This window comes from Paramormyrops kingsleyae, chromosome 6, assembly GCF_048594095.1.
Source record: "Paramormyrops kingsleyae isolate MSU_618 chromosome 6, PKINGS_0.4, whole genome shotgun sequence".
Classification (NCBI taxonomy): Eukaryota; Metazoa; Chordata; class Actinopteri; order Osteoglossiformes; family Mormyridae; genus Paramormyrops; species Paramormyrops kingsleyae.
Window position 1 is genome coordinate 9,813,404 of NC_132802.1, and position 17,010 is coordinate 9,830,413.

The window sequence follows — 17,010 nt, forward strand, 5'->3', positions numbered from 1 at the left end:
TCTTTATTTAAGAAGGCTGCGGTTACAGTCACAGTTCTCACGCAAACATTATTGTTTCAATTTTACATTTATTACGGTTATTCAATGCGTTTTTTTACTTGACCCCAGTAGCTGGCCAATAGAAATAATTCACGTGATCATGTGATTTGAACTTCTAGGGTCAGTGATAAAAAAAATATCAAAGATGGCTGCTTTCAGCGTTAATAAAAACCGTAGTTTTTAATTTCGAAAGTCTGTTAGAAACCTTTTAAAAATGTGATTGTTGTAAAATATTTCAAATTGATAATTAATGGAAATTATTTACTTAAACCTTCTCCCAGATAGCACTGTATTGTTTGAAAATTGAAAGCTAAAGCTGAATTTTGCATCTTAATTTAATCGGGACTCTCGCATCTCAGTAGTTTTCACTATGCCTGAGATTAAAGTAACACCATTAGGTAAGAGTCAAGCCATTTTCAGTTTTTAGTATCTTTTTATTGTTTCGTTGTTTCCCGTGGGAAGACTAAAAGCCACGATGACGTTTTGGCCGTGTTCATGCAGGTGCTGGTCAAGATGTTGGCCGGAGTTGCATCCTGGTTTCGATCGGTGGTAAAAATATTATGCTGGATTGTGGAATGCACATGGGATACAACGATGACGTGAGTGTAAAACGTCAAGGGAGATTTGTGGAACATTTAAAGCCCATGACATGTTAATTCTTACCATAATTCTGAAATAGATTTCGATTAAATTATTGTGTGTATCCATTCAATATAGCGGCGTTTCCCTGACTTTTCGTACATCACCCAAAACGGACGTCTAACCGAATTCTTGGACTGTGTCATCATAAGGTTTGCAGTTTTCCCGTAATCAAAATGGAATGGAAGTTTCTATGGTTCTATTTAAAAAAAAAAAAAAAGTTAACACGTTTTCCTTGCCCTTAGCCATTTTCATCTGGATCATTGTGGAGCACTGCCCTATATGAGTGAGATGGTGGGCTATGATGGACCAATATATATGACTCACCCAACCAAAGCCATATGCCCCATCTTACTGGAGGATTTCAGGAAAATCACTGTTGACAAAAAAGGAGAAACTAACTTTTTCACATCACAGATGATCAAAGATTGCATGAAAAAGGTGGTGCCTCTGAACCTCCATCAGACAGTGCAGGTACAGTTGTCTCCCAGTGGTGTGCTAGTGTCTTACAGGAGAAAACGTTAAGAAATAGAATCTACACATGTACAGTATCAGTCAAAAGTTTGGACACACCTACCTATAGAAAGGTTTATTTGTACCATTCTCTGCTTTGTAGAATAATTATAAAGGCATCAAAACTCTAAAATAACATATGTGGAATTGTGCATTGACTGAAAAAGTATCTTAAAAATAATTTGCTGCAGGGGGAGGGGGCAGCTCTGTGGGTTGGGACTCGGAAGGTTGCCTATCCAAATCCTAGGGTCAACAGAATGATGCCACCATTGTGCCCTTGAGCAAGGCCCTTATCCCTAATAGTTCCAGCGACTGTCTGACCCTACTGTCCCCTCTACACCAGTTCCATGAGGTGGCCTCCTGAGATGCTTTTCCAGCTGTCCTGAAGGTGGTCCCACATTTATGCTGAGCACTCATTGGCTACTTTTCCTTCACTCTTTTCAAACTCCTCCAAAACCATTTCTGCTGTGTTTAGCTGAAGTGGCCAGGTCATGTGACGATTACATGGCACAATTACTCTCCTTTGTAGGTGGTTTGGCATGTCCAAACTTTTGACTGGCACTGTACATGCTTGCAGAGATGCTAGCTGAGCATGACCTGTGAAGAATAAATGAGCCAATCCCTCTGACTGATTTTCTTCAGTGGGCTGTCACCTCAGTCAGCATAAGATGAGGCAGTGTAGGGTTCTTGGGTTCTTTCTGGTGAGGATCACATTGGCTTAAACCAGGAAATGACTTGCAGTCCAGGGTTAAACCCACCCACTCCTGATTTTGTGAAATAACTCTTCTAATCGCTGTTGTCAGTCTTCAATATTACAGAGACGAAAGTTGTAGTTTATGTCTAATTATTGAAATGTTTCACCTGGTAAGGAAAAAATGATTTTAGCAATTAGGTAATTCACATATATGTCCATGTTAATGCTTTTAATCATTGTTCAGGTGGATGATGAGTTGGAAATCAAGGCATACTATGCAGGCCATGTGCTAGGAGCTGCCATGGTACAGATCAAAGTTGGAGAAGAATCTGTGGTCTACACTGTAAGTATGTGGGAGTAACGTTCCATCATTAGATCTTGATTTATGCGTCTGTTCCTTTTGATCGGAACTGCACAGTTTGAAAGTCACTGTATTTGTGCATCAGTAACAAATGTATGTATGTAGACAATCACTTGAATGCTGTGCTCCTTGAGATCAAAGGGGATGATATGGTGGCAATAAGCAGCTAGCTATTAAGAGTCAAGGTTTATTGTCATATGTACTCTCCCTGCCGGCCCCTGCAGGATGGGCTCCCCATTTGAGTCTGGTCCCCTCCAAGGTTTCTTCCTTCTAGGGAGTATTTCCTTGCCACTGTCGCCTATGGCTTACTCACTGGGGGCTTTGGGTGGGGATGTTGTAAAACGCTTTGTGACAATGTAATGTTGTGTTAACGCGCTATACAAAAATGAATTTGTTGTTGTTTGTTATTAAGTACAGGATGTTCTAAAAAGACTACAGTGAAAGTCTTTCTTGTGTGTCTCCTCACAGCCTGACACTTAAGTGCTAATAAATACAAGTATACAAGATATAGCAGCAATGAAGATGTACATAAATAAATACAAAAATGAACAGACCGTTGGATAGACAGATAGATATAAATAACAATGCAGCATCATTTGGGATGTTATGATAATGCAATATGAATAACGTAAAAGTAATGACAACGGTATGGACAGATACAGCAATCATACAGCATGATGTAACAGTGACAGTGTGAGGAAGGATTATTATTATTGGGTGTTTAATGCTCTTACTGTATTGGGTTAGAAACTTTCTCTAAATCTAGAAATGCGTCTGCGAATGGAAAGTTGTTTTCCAGTGGGGAGGAGGGAGAAAAGCGGCAGTAGACTCTCGATGCTGCTTGCTTTTCTGAGGCAGTGTGTGAAGAAGATGACCATTTTCATTCTAGATTAACAAATAAATAATTATCATGGTATTTTTAAACCCAACTCATTTAGGGATATATTTTCTCATTGCTTAATTTAAATTATTGAGCTGTTAAGCTGTAAGCTTATGTACTTATTTTTGATTGTTCATTTAGGGTGATTATAATATGACACCAGACAGACATTTAGGGTAAGTCACTGTTTTTAATTGTCGGATACAAATATAGTCACATGATTATTTGAAATGCAAATAAGTCTCCTTTGTTAAGCCACATCCCACATTTATGCTAAGCATCCCCCCTTATTTACAGGGCAGCTTGGATTGACAAGTGTCGTCCCGATGTCCTAATATCGGAGTCCACCTACGCAACCACCATCCGGGACTCAAAGCGCTGTCGAGAGCGAGACTTCCTGAAGAAGGTGCATGAGACTGTGGAGCGGGGGGGAAAGGTAAGAGTCATTCATGTAATTCTAGAGCAGGTCAAAGTTGTGGACACAGTATTTGAGGTTTTAAGGTAATCTATTCTGCCTTTTTCATTTGTGAATCATCTGGTGCATATTAGCACATTGGGTCTTTTCGTATGTAAATGCTTGTTATTTTTCCTAATGTGAATCAGTTTGGGTGAGTGTGATACTGTATCCAGTATGGCAGTGAAACAGTGTTATTTGTGGCCACTCAGTGATTTGAGGATCTGTTCCCATTTTCAGGTCCTTATTCCTGTCTTTGCCCTGGGAAGAGCTCAGGAACTTTGTATTTTGCTTGAGACATTCTGGTGCGTAAAGAAAGAATGGGCTTTTATGTTATTTACTTTTTTTTTTGTTTGCCATCATGTTACTTCTAGTGTCATGCGCAGATTTTCTATTGATTGCTCTCCTTGCCGCCTCGCAGGGAGAGGATGAATCTTAAAGCCCCCATCTACTTCTCTACTGGTCTCACAGAAAAAGCCAACCACTATTACAAGCTTTTTATCACATGGACCAACCAGAAAATCCGCAAAACTTTTGTGCAGAGGAACATGTTTGAGTTCAAGCACATCAAAGCCTTTGACCGGTCGTATGCTGACAATCCTGGGCCAATGGTGAGTTTGCACCTCTCATTTTCTTTTTAAACATAGTTAAAATTGTTGTAATATTATGCGGTTAATTCAGCAAAGTTATTTATTAGAAATTCTGCTTGGTACGTACTAAGTAATACTGCATAATATTAAATGTATATTGTATGTGCTTTAAAGTCATAAGGGATGTTAGAACATAGAACAAGTACTGCTGGGGTTTTAAGTAATGGTGGCCCGACCCCCTCCCCCCTTCTTCAGGTGGTTTTTGCCACCCCTGGGATGCTGCATGCTGGACAGTCCCTCCAGATATTCAAGAAGTGGGCTGGCAATGAGAAGAACATGGTAAGTGTCCGAGTCTCTTATTGGCTTGGAGTGGAACGGTCCCCCTCCTACCAGCTTGTACATATCACACCTATTCTATTCTCTTCTATTAGGTCTCTTGAATGTTTCATCACAGGTTTTAAGTTGCCAGTTCTTTATAGCAGTTTAGTTCTAAAAATGCTGCTTTCCTGAACAGAGACGTACCTTTTACCTGTGTTCGGCTGAACGCCACAGAAAGTCTTTTCTCCCCACGGCTATCAGACTCTATAAGTCCTCCTCTCGTAAATCGTCACCCAGACATAAGCTGTCCTCCCTTTCCCTCATGTCTTTCAATTTGCAGTGACTTAAAGTATGTGCGATATATTATAATACTATAATGGATAAAAGTACACATTATGTGCAGTACAATATTGTTATGTGTAATAACCAATGTGCAATATTACTTATCTACACATTATGGCCAATATAATGTTATGTGCAATATATGGATACTCTTGGCTTGACTCATCTTCATTTTTATTTAAATCCATTTTACTTGGGTGTATATTTTATGCTGTTTATTTTATTTTTGTATCCTGCCTTTTGTACCTTTTCCTGTCTTTGAGCAGTTCTAACAAGCAATTTCCAGCAGGATTAAAGTTTTCTGATTCCTTTTGCTCTGTTTTGAGTGAGTTATAATAGGGAATTGTGCTCCTGCAGTCCTTCCAGAATCACCAGAGTTCTTAATGTTTGACCCAGTGTGAAGTGACCCTCTGCAGCTGATATCCGCAAACCTTGCAAGCTTAAATAAAGTTGTTAGCCTGGTTTGTTCATTTATTTTTAAAGCACACTTTAGCTGGGAAGGAATCCTCATGATATGTACCCTGCAGTAACTCGTTCTTTCTCGTTAGGTGATCATGCCGGGCTACTGTGTGCAGGGAACAGTGGGACATAAGGTCCTGAGTGGCCAAAAGAAGCTGGAGATGGAGGGAAGAACGACGGTAAAATGGGGAGGGGGCATATTTGGGTTTGGCTCCCCTGGTCTGCTGCTGTTCTCCCGTGCTTTTGCACTTGGCTGTGCATGTGTCTGTCATAATGGTTCCCTCCACCTTTATCATAATTTCCAGCAGCATATACAGGGGTGGTGCCACAATAGCACTGGCCCCAGCTGAAAGCTGATTGGCTCCTGGAGTACCTCTCCTATGTCACTCCCCCATTCAAAACATATCATTGGCTAATGATAAGCTTGCCTCCTCCTGCATTAATTATGGCCCCCATTAGAAAAAATAAAAATCATTCCTGCTAATTTCACTAATGATCCTACTGAACTATGGGTATTGAAATGAGAATCAGCAATAGTGATAATTTCAAATGCAGTTTGACCATTGTCAATAATCAGCAGTTTTAATTTTATTTATGTACATTTGCATTTTTTTCAAAATTTAGAACCATTGATATTAAGTTTGAAATGTCTGGAAGTGTTCATGATTGCATAAACACAATATTACAAACAAATGTGATATGTTCAATGAGCTCTCACCTCAAACCACAAGTTCAGGTGACCTTGGGCCTTTAAGCTAGGTTTCACTGATCATCTCCATGTGTCCCATGTCAGCTGGAGGTGAAGCTGCAGGTGGAGTACATGTCCTTCAGCGCCCACGCCGACGCCAAGGGCATCATGCAGCTGATTCGCATGGCCGAGCCTCGCAGCGTGCTGCTGGTGCACGGCGAGGCCAAGAAGATGGAGTTCCTCAAGGACAAGATTGAGCAGGAATTCAGTGAGTAGGAGCTCAGACCTGTTTTAACAGTCAAGCTGATCATAACATATAGCCCGCTGACACGTGCTAATGACATGTAGAGAGTAGATCCAAAAATAACACATTTCTCTGTAATATGGTTTATAATGTTACTTATCAGTTATCAGAAAAAACAGGCAGTTACCTGGTTCAGGGTGAAAATCACCTCTGTGTATTTTGGACAAATACCCTGATACTTCTGTGAGACGAGTTACGTGTGTTTGCTTAAAACAGTAATTTCTATGGTTAATTTCTGTCTCTGTTTTCTTTACGACACAACAGCATCTGTTAATCATTGTGTTCTATTATGGTTCTTTGTTTTTGCATGAATACTAAAATTGTCCTTCACCACAGGCGTAAGTTGTTTTATGCCAGCCAATGGGGAGACTGCTACTATAGCAACAAACCCCAGTGTGCCGGTGGACATTTCTCTCAACCTTCTCAAGAGGGAGGCTGCCCTTGGAGGTATGTTCTGCTTCCAGCAGAGGGCAGTATAACGCTTGAAGAGATTTCAAGTGTATTAGTATGTAAGATGACATTTGAACCACATGGTAGATGTTTGTCACACACGAGTTTTTTCCATTGCTGTTCATGATTAACTCCTGCCATGGGGTTTTTTATATGAATAATTTAGTACCACAACATGCTTTTCTGTTTTTGGAACTTTTCTAACCAGAAAGTCCGTGCCCTGTATCATTTCGTCTGCAGTTTTGTAACCACATGGCTATATATGTTCCATGACCCGTTTTATCTCGGGTCTTTGGCTGATTCTCTACTCTCAAGTTAAATGTATGTCATTGACGTTTGATTATAAGACTTTGTAGCTAACGGCTGCTGTTTATGGTCTTTGTCTAATGACTCTGCGGTGCGTTCGTGGGCTCTTCCCTGCGCGGTTCATCGAAGGTCCTCTGCCTGACTCCAAGAAGCCGCGGACGATGCACGGCACACTCATCATGAAGGACAATGTGAGCACGCAAGTTACACAAGCTTTCATTCTCTGTCCCCTGCTTGTCTCGGTGTGGTACCAGCTGGTACGCACACTCAGTACCCAATTCTCTGCCACAGAGTATTTTTGGGGCCTAGTATGGTGTGGCATCAAGCTCTGTGCCTTTAGCTACCCTGCCTTCCAATTTAACAGCTAGTGATTTAAGTGACTCATACGATTCCCCCCCCCCCCACCCCCCAATTCTTTGTCTCTAACTCTTACCACATTTATTTTATATAGACTGAATTGTTTTAATTTTACATCTAATATTACTTAGACTTTAAAAATCTTGAGCTATGAGTTGTCTGTTGTTCCCTTAGATTTAAATAAAAATATTTCTTGTTCCCCTGTCATAAACCCTGATTCCTGATCTATCTGTCGGGATACAGAGTCTCCGCCTGGTCTCGCCAGAGCAGGCCCTCAAAGAGCTGGGCCTCAACGAGCACCAGCTGCGGTTTACCTGCCGCGTGCAGCTGCAGGACCCCTACAGCGACGCCGACACTCTCAACAGGGTCTACAGCCACCTCAAGAGGTGATGATTACGGAGGTGGCAGTGTTTCCTGCCGTTACCATTTTGGTCTTTCCATGGTCACGTAACATGAAATTCGTAATGTTTATCTCAGAAGAATTCATAGCCCCAAACAGTCTGACTCCTTTGTTAATCCAGTTTTTTAGGTGTCATATGAGATTAAATTTGAGTTGACTGTGTCTTATTATCCTATGTTATTCAGCTAGAATAAAACCTAACACAGTCATGCTGCCCTGGCTGGTGGGTGACACTAGTGAGGTACTGTGGTATCTCGGTATACGTCCTTAATCCGTTCCAGATCCTTGGACTTATACCAAACAGAACATATACCAAACTCAATTTTTCCCATAAGAAATAAAGGGGAAATGATTAATCCGTTCCCATGAAAAAGAATCCTATTGTTATTGGCATATTATACATTGATGGGTTTGTATAAAGTTATTTAAACACTGCTTAATACTAAAATACATAAGTACAAAAGCAATTAGATGAAATAAATTAAAAGAGAGTTATAGCGTGGGTTGTTCACTAAATGGTAGCAACTGGCGTACTGACGCTCGTGGGCAGTCGTGGCTTTGTCTCGAGAGGTAAACAAGGGTAGCGTGCTGTGTCGAGACTCATTTTGACCCATACAAGTTCTAGCACGTGAGTCATATTCCAAACAAAGGTCGTATACCAAGCAAAATTCTTCGCGTCCAAACAGGATGTATACCAAGTTGGACTTATTCCAAAGCGGACGTTTAACGAGGTACCACTGTATTTATACCATTTTTTAGTTATGTACAAATATACTATATATTGGTGAAATCACAGAAGTTTCTTTGCAGCATTATAGTGGATCACAGTTTTGCTCAGATCTTGCCTAGCATAGTGGTTCAGTGGGTAGCACTGTTTTAGGGCTGTTGTGTAGCTCAGTGGGTTAGGAATCTGTACTTGTGGTCACAAGGTTGTGAGTTTGAAACCCATAGCCAGCCAGAAGTACCACCACTGGCAATTTGAGCAAGGCCCTTAATTCTAAATTCACAAAGGGCACTGCACTCCGGCTAATCGCAATATTTCTCACATGTATCTCTGTATCTGTCATGGATACCAGTATGGGATATCTGAAAACTAACCAGCTTCTCCACAAGGATGAATAAAATCTCCCCTACTTGCTCTCTCTTGTGGCAGCGTGCTGAAAGGCTACACAATCCAGCACCTTCCTGACGGCACAGTTATGGTGGAATCCATTGTTCTCAAGGTGTCATCCTCTGCTGAAGACCCCAATACCAAGGTTGTTCTGCTTTCCTGGAGCTACCAGGTAAGACCCTAACAGCACATCCAACAGTGACCTCTCAGTCACAGGGAAGTGCCAACCTCACTTTTGCATGGATGAAACGGTGGATAATTTCTGATCTATCTTGGAAAACAAACGCATATCCATCTCAGGCAACTGTCACATTGAGAGCCATTTTCTTCACAAAATGTAGAAAAAAATGTTTGAAGTTGGTGTATATAATCATATAAAGAATGCTTTGGATGCTGTAGTTCTGTGACTTCTGCAGTTTTTTTTTTCCGAACACTTCAACAGCCAGTTTAGGCTTAAAGTGTGGTTGGAAATTCTTTTAAATAAATACATCGTAGGTGGTCTGGAACAGTACCCCCCAGTACAGGTCACATTGTTCCCACCCCCATGATCATGTCCTAGTTGCATGCACTCCTCCGCCGCTTTGTCATCTCAAGGTCAAACCTCAGCGTTGTCTTGTTTTTCTGGAAAATGTAAAATCACTATGACAGTGTGGCAGACATGTTAAGTGTGGCATTAGCCATGAAAACGGAGGCGACAAAACAATATGAACCACCTTACGTCTACCAGTTTATATAACGAATGAGCAGGTAGACTGTTGACTTACAGGAAATAGAAACCACAAAGCTCACTAGTAGCTCTAAACTGTAAAGAACCACAGTCATCTGATAAGATAAATTTGCCTCAGTTATGTTGATTTCTTGCATGGCTGTACCTGCGACAGTGGTTTGGAGTCAGTATTAAAATGACTACTCTGTCCATTCTGTGAATTTAAGGGTTGAAATGTGTAAAAGTATGAAAAACGTCTAACAGTTGCAAGGCGCACAAGAAAAGCAATATTAAGATTAATAAGTAATCTACAAATAGATAATGCAGCCTTGCTATTCAGTGTGGGGTCATTTGCATTCTGGATATATAGGAAATTCTTTTTGGCTGTGTGTGTGTGTGTGTGTTGCTTGGTTTTCAGAATGTAACAGGGTGGTCTGTTATAATATTTAGAGATGGTTTTCTCTTTTAGGATGAGGAATTGGGCAGCTTCCTATCATCGTTGCTCCGGAAAGGACTTCCATCTGGATTGTGCTGAATTCTCTGTGACGAGGATGACATTGTACCTCTCTGTTTGTGCAGGACTGGTTTGAATAAAACTTTTGCAATAAAATGTTAAATCACAGTAACATTGGTGATTTATTATATTTTTTGCTTTCTATATTTTGTATTATCAAGCACTTTGTCTATTAAAAGGTGTTTATCCATAGAATGCTAATTACATAGATAGGGTTCTGTCCTGTGAAAAATAGAGAGCCCAACAAACTATTATTTAATAATAAAAGATACTTTATTGACCTCCTTGGGGAAATTCTTTACGCCTCCCTCAACTTGCTCTTTGTAGAGCAAGCTGTCCGTGAAGGGCAGCCACCCATAGCGGCCCCCAGGGAGCTGGGGGTTAAGGGCCTCGCTCAAGGACCCACAGACGTGCTGAGGCTGGGTTTGAACCGATGACCTGATTACCGGCACACAGGTTATTTCGGCCTCTTGTCACTGCTGGTGACCACATGGAGGGTCTGTCCATGCTGAACATGGAGGCCTCACAGGCTTGAGCTCCCGAGATGTAGATTAGATTCACATTTTGCTGCTGATGTTGTAGACCCTATGGTGCCTACCCAGTGACAGCCATGTGGGCCTGTTCAGCTTGCAGAAGCTGGTGGAGAAGTAATAGATAACGGGGTCCAGGCAGCTGTTGATGCTGACGAGCGCTATGGTGACACGGCGCGCGCGGTAAATAGCGGAGGCGTACGAGCAGTGCTTGATCACGCCACAGCGCATGAGCAGGTGCAGCAGGCACACAATGTGGTACGGCAGAAAGCAGAGCACCGTGATGCCCAGGATGGCGTAGATGACACGCAGCGCCCGGCGGCTGGTGCCAGTCTTGATGCGTGCGATGCGACGAGCCACCAGGGGGTAACACACCATGATGATGACGAAAGGTATCAGTGAGCCAAACAGCAGGCTGCAGGCGCTGTAGGCCGCCAGGCGCTTTTCCCACTCGTTCTCTGAGAAGTTCTCGAAGCAGCTCCGCCGGTCACTGGTGGGGTTGCTCTCCAGAGGGCCGACTATGATGAAGATGGCGACGGCGACCACGGCGACGGTCCACACCGACATGCTGACGAGCTGCGTACAGGGGCTGCGCTGAAGTCGCAGGTAGGCATGGGGGTGCACTGTGGCCACATAGCGGTCGATGGCGATGCAGCTGAGGAAGGCGATGCTGACGTAGATGTTGACGAAGAACAGAGTGCCCGTGATCTGGCACGCCTGGTCCCCGAAAATCCAGTCATTGTGGTTTAAGTGGTAATGGATGCGGAAAGGGAGCGTGCACAGAAAAGCCGTGTCTGCCAGCGCCAGGTTGATGATATACACGCTGGTCGAGGTGCGTGGCGTGATCTTGCACATGAACATGTAGAGGGCGAACACATTACCCAGGAGTCCAAACACCACCACGAAGCTGTACACCACCGGGAAGAGGACGAACTGAAAGTCCGCCGTTTGGGCGCAGCTGCTTTCGGAGCTGTTCATCTTCGGTTTCAGTGGTGCATCCTTGCTGTCCGATGAAGGAAGACGTCACTCTTCAAAACCAGACTTCTTGTATTAGATATTTGATTTAACCTTCCTGCAAGATCAGCACATGCTGGCAACCCTAAAATAAAGGGCAAAACATCACACAGTTATATACAGAGCCTGATGTACAGTTGTTTACCTTTAAAATATGGTCAAAATATCATTTAAAATCAGTTTTTAATTTCACATGAATGTTTTCAAACTGACTTTTAGCTGCTAGTGAGCAGTGGTTGTGTCTTGAGTAAGTGCAGACAGGTAAGGTGATGAAATGAAGGTTGATACTTTTAGAGGCAAAGCTTTTGGAGCCCTAGACTGTTTGAGGAACAATCCGAATGAAATCCCACAGACTCTCAGGCTTCTGAACACCACACTGCTCCATGTTGTGCGCCTGTTCGTTGTATATCTAATGTGGAATGTTTGTTATGTGATGTTTAGTAGATAATGTAAGTAGTAGTCTTCCCTCTGTCTCCCCTTCTCTTATATTATTGATAATTGCAATTGAATTTTATTGCACTAAGTAAATTGTTCCAAAACTCTGTCACTGTGATGTCTGGTCCGTCATTAATGTCGCTTTGTGATTTCAGGAGGAATGGTATTTCGTTTCTCTGCACTACACATGGCTGAGATGACAATAAAGGTTTTTTTCAACTTGCTTCACCTGAACTCCGAATATGGTAAATACATATAAAGAATGCTAATTACAATGAAGCATACTTACAGTGTGTGTAGAGGGACCCAAGTCATTTGATCAAATCCGGTATACCAGGAACCAAAGAAAACAAATGCCGTTTACCCAGAAAATGAATAGAAATGTGGTACCTATCAACTTTTTACACAGGGACTTTGCTGTTTGCCGCCTCTGTGGAAAGTGCCTCTCTGAGATCTGCGGAATGAAAGTGCATCTTTTCAAAACCCACAGGAAACCTGCAGCAGAGTCTGAGTGTTAATTTTACAGAACACGTCATACAGCACACGGGTGCCTCAACAACACCCACCACCACATTTTAAAAACTGGGTCCCACATACCCAAGTCTCACAGCCTAACCCAAAGGCTTTCCTTCCGTCTTCTGCACTGCTTATCCACTAGTGAGAAAGTACAGGGTATTGAGTAAGGAATACCCTAAATCTCATCTCCTCTCTCCATGAGAAGGTTGTGTGTTCTGTTGCATGGGTTTTCTCCTGCAGTCAAAAGAGATGCATTATTTGTGTGTGCGTTCGTATGTGGATTGCATTTATGCTCCCACAATTTGACAAAAACCTGTTGTTTTGACGTTGTGGGGACTATTTTTCAGGTTCTGACAAAGATCTGTACATGTAATCAAAAAACTAAAGATGCCAAAAATCTCATATTTTGTTTGGTTACTTATGGTTATGGTTAGGGATGGGTAGGGGTTAAGGGTGTCGTGATTGGGATTAGGGTTTTTCCCATAGAAATGAATGGACTATCCCCATTTACATGTGTGTGTGTGTGTGTGTGTGTGTGTGTGTGTGTGTGTGTGTGTGGTGGGGGGGGGGGGGGGGGGGGGTTGGTTACATAGATCACATTTGGAGACCTGAAACTAAAACCTGAACTTCCTTACTCTTGGGGACATTTTTCAGGTTCCCAGTTGGTTAATCGAAAGTTTTATAAAAATCCCTGAATGCAATCAAGAAATTAAAAACGCCAAAAATCTTTTATTTTGTTTGGTTACTTATGGTTAACAACATAAGATATTTACAAATGAGAGGAGGCCCATCAAGCTCATTAGGGGAGAGTTGTTCAAATCTTATCTAGTTCTGATTTAAAGAAACCCAAGGTTTTAGCTTGCACTACACCAGGGGTCACCAACATGGTGCCCGCGGGCACCAGGATGCCCCCAAGTTGCCCGCAGACCTGTTCTAAAAATAGCACAACTCACCAGTGAGCAGCATCTAAAATTTAATTTTGTCCTCTTGCTATTCTTCTTTAATCACATTTGCATTTATATAGATTTGAAAATGACAATATCCAAAAAAAGCATTTAAAAGGTGTTTATTACACATGAAGGACCTAAACTTCGTATGGCTCAGTACCCGTGAAGTAGCTCTCAGTTTCAAAAAGGTTGGTGACCCCTGCACTACACTAACAGGAAGACTATTCCATATCTTAACTGCATGCTGTGTAAAGAAGTACTTTCTCAAAACCAGTTTAAAATGTTCTCCCGCTAATTTCCGCCTATGACCACAAATTCTTGTATTTGAACTAATACAGAAGTAACTGTTAGAATCTTATATGCCTGGATCATGTCCCCCCTTAGTCTCCTTTGCTTGAGGCTGAACAGATACAGCTCAACTAAAATCTCTTCACAGATATTCCTCTAAGACTAGGAATCATTCTTGTAACCCTACGTTGAACCATTTCCAAGGCAGCAATGTCCTTTCCAAGGTAAGGTGACCAAACCTGCACACAATATTCTAGGTGGGGTCTTACAAAGGAATTATATAATTGTAGCATCACCTCCCTTGACTTAAACTCCACACACCTAGAGATGTAACCCAACATCCTATTGGCCTTTTTATTGCTTCCCCACACTGGCGAGAGTGGGACATGGAAGCATCAACATACACACCAAGGTCTTTCTCATAATCAGCTACATTCATTTCAGTGGAAACCATAAAATATCTGTACTTTATATTTTTAACTAAGGTTAGAGTGGCTGGATAGGAGTTAAGGCTGTCATGATTGGGATTTGGGTTTTCCCACAGAAATAAATGGAAGGTCCCCATTTAGATAGGTACACCAACACGTGTGTTTGTGTGTGTGTGTGTGTGTGTGTGTGTTAGTGAGGACATGCATGTGTCCTGACATGGGTTTGGATCCCATCCAGGGTGTACCCCATCTTCATTCCCTATTCTGGAATAGACTCCAGGCTCCATCTTAGGGGAGTAGAAGATTGATGGATGTATTAGTGCCATCACGTCAACTTACTCAATGGCTATCAGCATAAGTTTAATAATATTCCCTCATGGGGAAATTCTTTTTACACCTCCATCAACTTGCTCTTTGCAGAACAAGCTATCTGCAAAGGGCAGCCACCTGTTGGGGTGCACAGGAAGCTGGGGGTTAAGGGCCTTGCTCTTCCTCAGACATGCTGAGGGAGGGTTTGAACTGGCAACCTTGTGATTACAAGCACACAGGCTTAGCCCACTGAGCCACACGCTGCCATTACCCTTTGTCTTGATGTGTTTGAAGGTTGCTGTCATTATTCCGAAATAAAGTGTATTGACACCAAAAAGGAAGATGTAGAAAATTTGTGGCTCAGCAGAGCCTTTAACCCCACATTGCTGCATTCTGGGGGACCCACCCACTGCTGTAACCCCCAGTCTCATTCACACCTATATGTGTGACTCATGAACAGCGAGATGGAGTAGGCGAAAAAATAATTCCCCTTGTCATGGGCAAATGATTCTTTGTGAACCATTTGCTGCATTTTCTGACCCCACTAGAGTGTGCTCTCTGTTCATAAAAGTGCTCAAAGCATGCCCCAAAGCCAACCAAGAGCACCATCTAGTGGTGTCAAATAATACAGCAAATGTTTTACGAGGCTTAATTAAATTTCCCCACGGGTATGAATCATTTTTCTATGTACATTTTGACTAAACTCTGCCCAAATGTGCCTGAAATTTAGTGAAATGAAAGAACCTGATTGTGTTTGCTCCATTTTCAAAACATTTGCTGCTTCAAGTTTATGCCAGAGAAAGTTCTTTTTTAAAAATTCAGTATTAAGATGTAGTTTTTGTTATCCTACACTGGAGGGCACTGTCTTACAGGTTTTTTTCTATTGCTTTGATTTGGCATTAGCGCACTAAGAGCAGTGCAAAGACTACTGAATTTGATCTACTTCAGCAAATATGTATTTTTTTAAATAAGGGAAATAGGAAAACTAAAACAGCAATATATTTATGCATATATTTATATGCACACACCTAAAAACATTAAATATCTATATGTTAAATGAATATGTCTGTTTACTAAGGGCTGCTGCATAATCCTGTCACTGGTTTTTCTGTATGATCAGTCCTGCTCAGTTGACTGCTGGCAGAAGTACGAGAAACAGGATTGGTGGGTATTGCTCTCGCCCACCAATATTCAGCTTTATTGGGTTTCAGTGATATTCTATCATTTTCACAGTGAGCAGATTTTCATTAGAATATAAGGTTCATATTTATTATCTAAGTGTACTGCACTATTGCAAAGACTTTATATTGAAGTAAAGCAAGTGTTCAGTATATAAATAACATGATGTATCATAATAAGTATGATTATTTTAATTCAAAGAGAATAATACTAATTTTCTCATCAGGTTTGCAGGTAGAACTTAGAATCCCTGTTGTGGTACAAAAGATCAAGTACTTAATCTCCAGTAAAAAGCCACAAGTACAAATGCACAGATTTTGAATAATAGTGTCTGATAAGCAAATATACATAAATCTGGATAACAAACTTAACAGAATAATATAGGTTAATGTATTTTTTTAGTTACACTGTCAGGTTAAAATGTCAGCACTGCAAGAGGTGAAAGGTGTTGATATGGTTACAGTGATCACTTTTCCACTAGTAGACGCAGTAGACATTTCTAGAGACCTGTCAAACATCATCTGCTTAAAGAAAGACTCACACCACACAGTCTCTCAACATAGTCACTTTCATCCATCCATGTCAAAAATTAAACCCATTAAGTCTGGTCAAAATCTTGTTTTTCATTCCACTTTTTGAACCATTGTGCAAAAGTTTTTTCTTTCCCTTTTCCATTATTTTTTCACACTAAAGTGAAAGTCCCAGTTTTTTGCCCCTGCGAGGTTCCAACAACAGAGGTGTCCCAGGAACTGGCAAAGACTTATTTTCACAGCCAGTCCTCTTACAGAGGCACCGCACAAAAGCTCAGTAGCTGAGGTACCACCGGCAGTTCCACTTATGTTCAAGTCATTTCTCATTTACTCATTTACATTTCATTTTAATCAGGAAGAGTCTGGGCGACAGATTCTTTTGATCAGTTAAACCACTCAGATGGTCTTATTTTCCTGTGGGAGTCAATAATCACTTAATGAGTATGACTTTGGGACACCTGAGGGCGAGAAGATTTTCCATGGTTCTTGGTTTATCGGAACCACATATTCTTAACACCCTGACACGCCTGCCCCAATCTTGATAGTCATGGTGTGGTACACCACTGTCATGCTTTCTCCCAAGCAAGCTACTTTTTATATGCATTGCTGGTCATATGAAGATTTGTGGGAAAGTTCTAGTATTAACACCTGCCCAGGAAGCACCTGTTCGTTTGTCTTGCCTCTTTATCAGTATCTAGAAATATGCAGG

At 41.6% G+C, this 17,010-nt stretch overlaps 2 protein-coding genes across 2 annotated transcripts; one reads left to right on the forward strand and one right to left on the reverse strand.

Moving 5' to 3' along the window:
- Positions 1-147: 147 nt before the first annotated feature.
- On the forward strand, positions 148-10,237 carry ints11 (integrator complex subunit 11). The gene is made up of 17 exons (XM_023835181.2): positions 148-437; positions 541-638; positions 757-830; positions 924-1,152; positions 2,130-2,228; positions 3,268-3,302; positions 3,424-3,562; positions 3,821-3,885; positions 4,002-4,191; positions 4,426-4,509; positions 5,379-5,468; positions 6,083-6,245; positions 6,618-6,728; positions 7,167-7,228; positions 7,638-7,780; positions 8,948-9,077; positions 10,081-10,237. Exons 1-17 carry the CDS (start codon positions 410-412, stop codon positions 10,144-10,146), a joined length of 1,806 nt encoding a protein of 601 aa, XP_023690949.1. The 5' UTR covers positions 148-409; the 3' UTR covers positions 10,147-10,237.
- LOC111855793 (lysophosphatidic acid receptor 6) lies at positions 10,238-12,546 on the reverse strand. The gene is made up of 2 exons (XM_023835182.2): positions 12,394-12,546; positions 10,238-11,754 (listed from the first exon to the last, which is right to left on the reverse strand). The coding sequence occupies exon 2, from the start codon at positions 11,631-11,633 to the stop codon at positions 10,683-10,685; it is 951 nt and encodes a 316-aa protein (XP_023690950.1). The 5' UTR covers positions 11,634-11,754; positions 12,394-12,546; the 3' UTR covers positions 10,238-10,682.
- Between the last annotated feature and the right edge of the window lie 4,464 nt (positions 12,547-17,010).

Coding starts and splice junctions, on each gene's coding strand:
- ints11 (XM_023835181.2), top strand. CDS start 410: ATGCCTGAGATTAAAGTAACACCATTAG. Junction 831..923: donor TTGGACTGTGTCATCATAAG/GTTTGCAGTTTT, acceptor CCTTGCCCTTAG/CCATTTTCATCTGGATCATT. Junction 6,246..6,617: donor CAAGATTGAGCAGGAATTCA/GTGAGTAGGAGC, acceptor CCTTCACCACAG/GCGTAAGTTGTTTTATGCCA.
- LOC111855793 (XM_023835182.2), bottom strand. CDS start 11,633: ATGAACAGCTCCGAAAGCAGCTGCGCCCAAACGGCGGACTTTCAGTTC.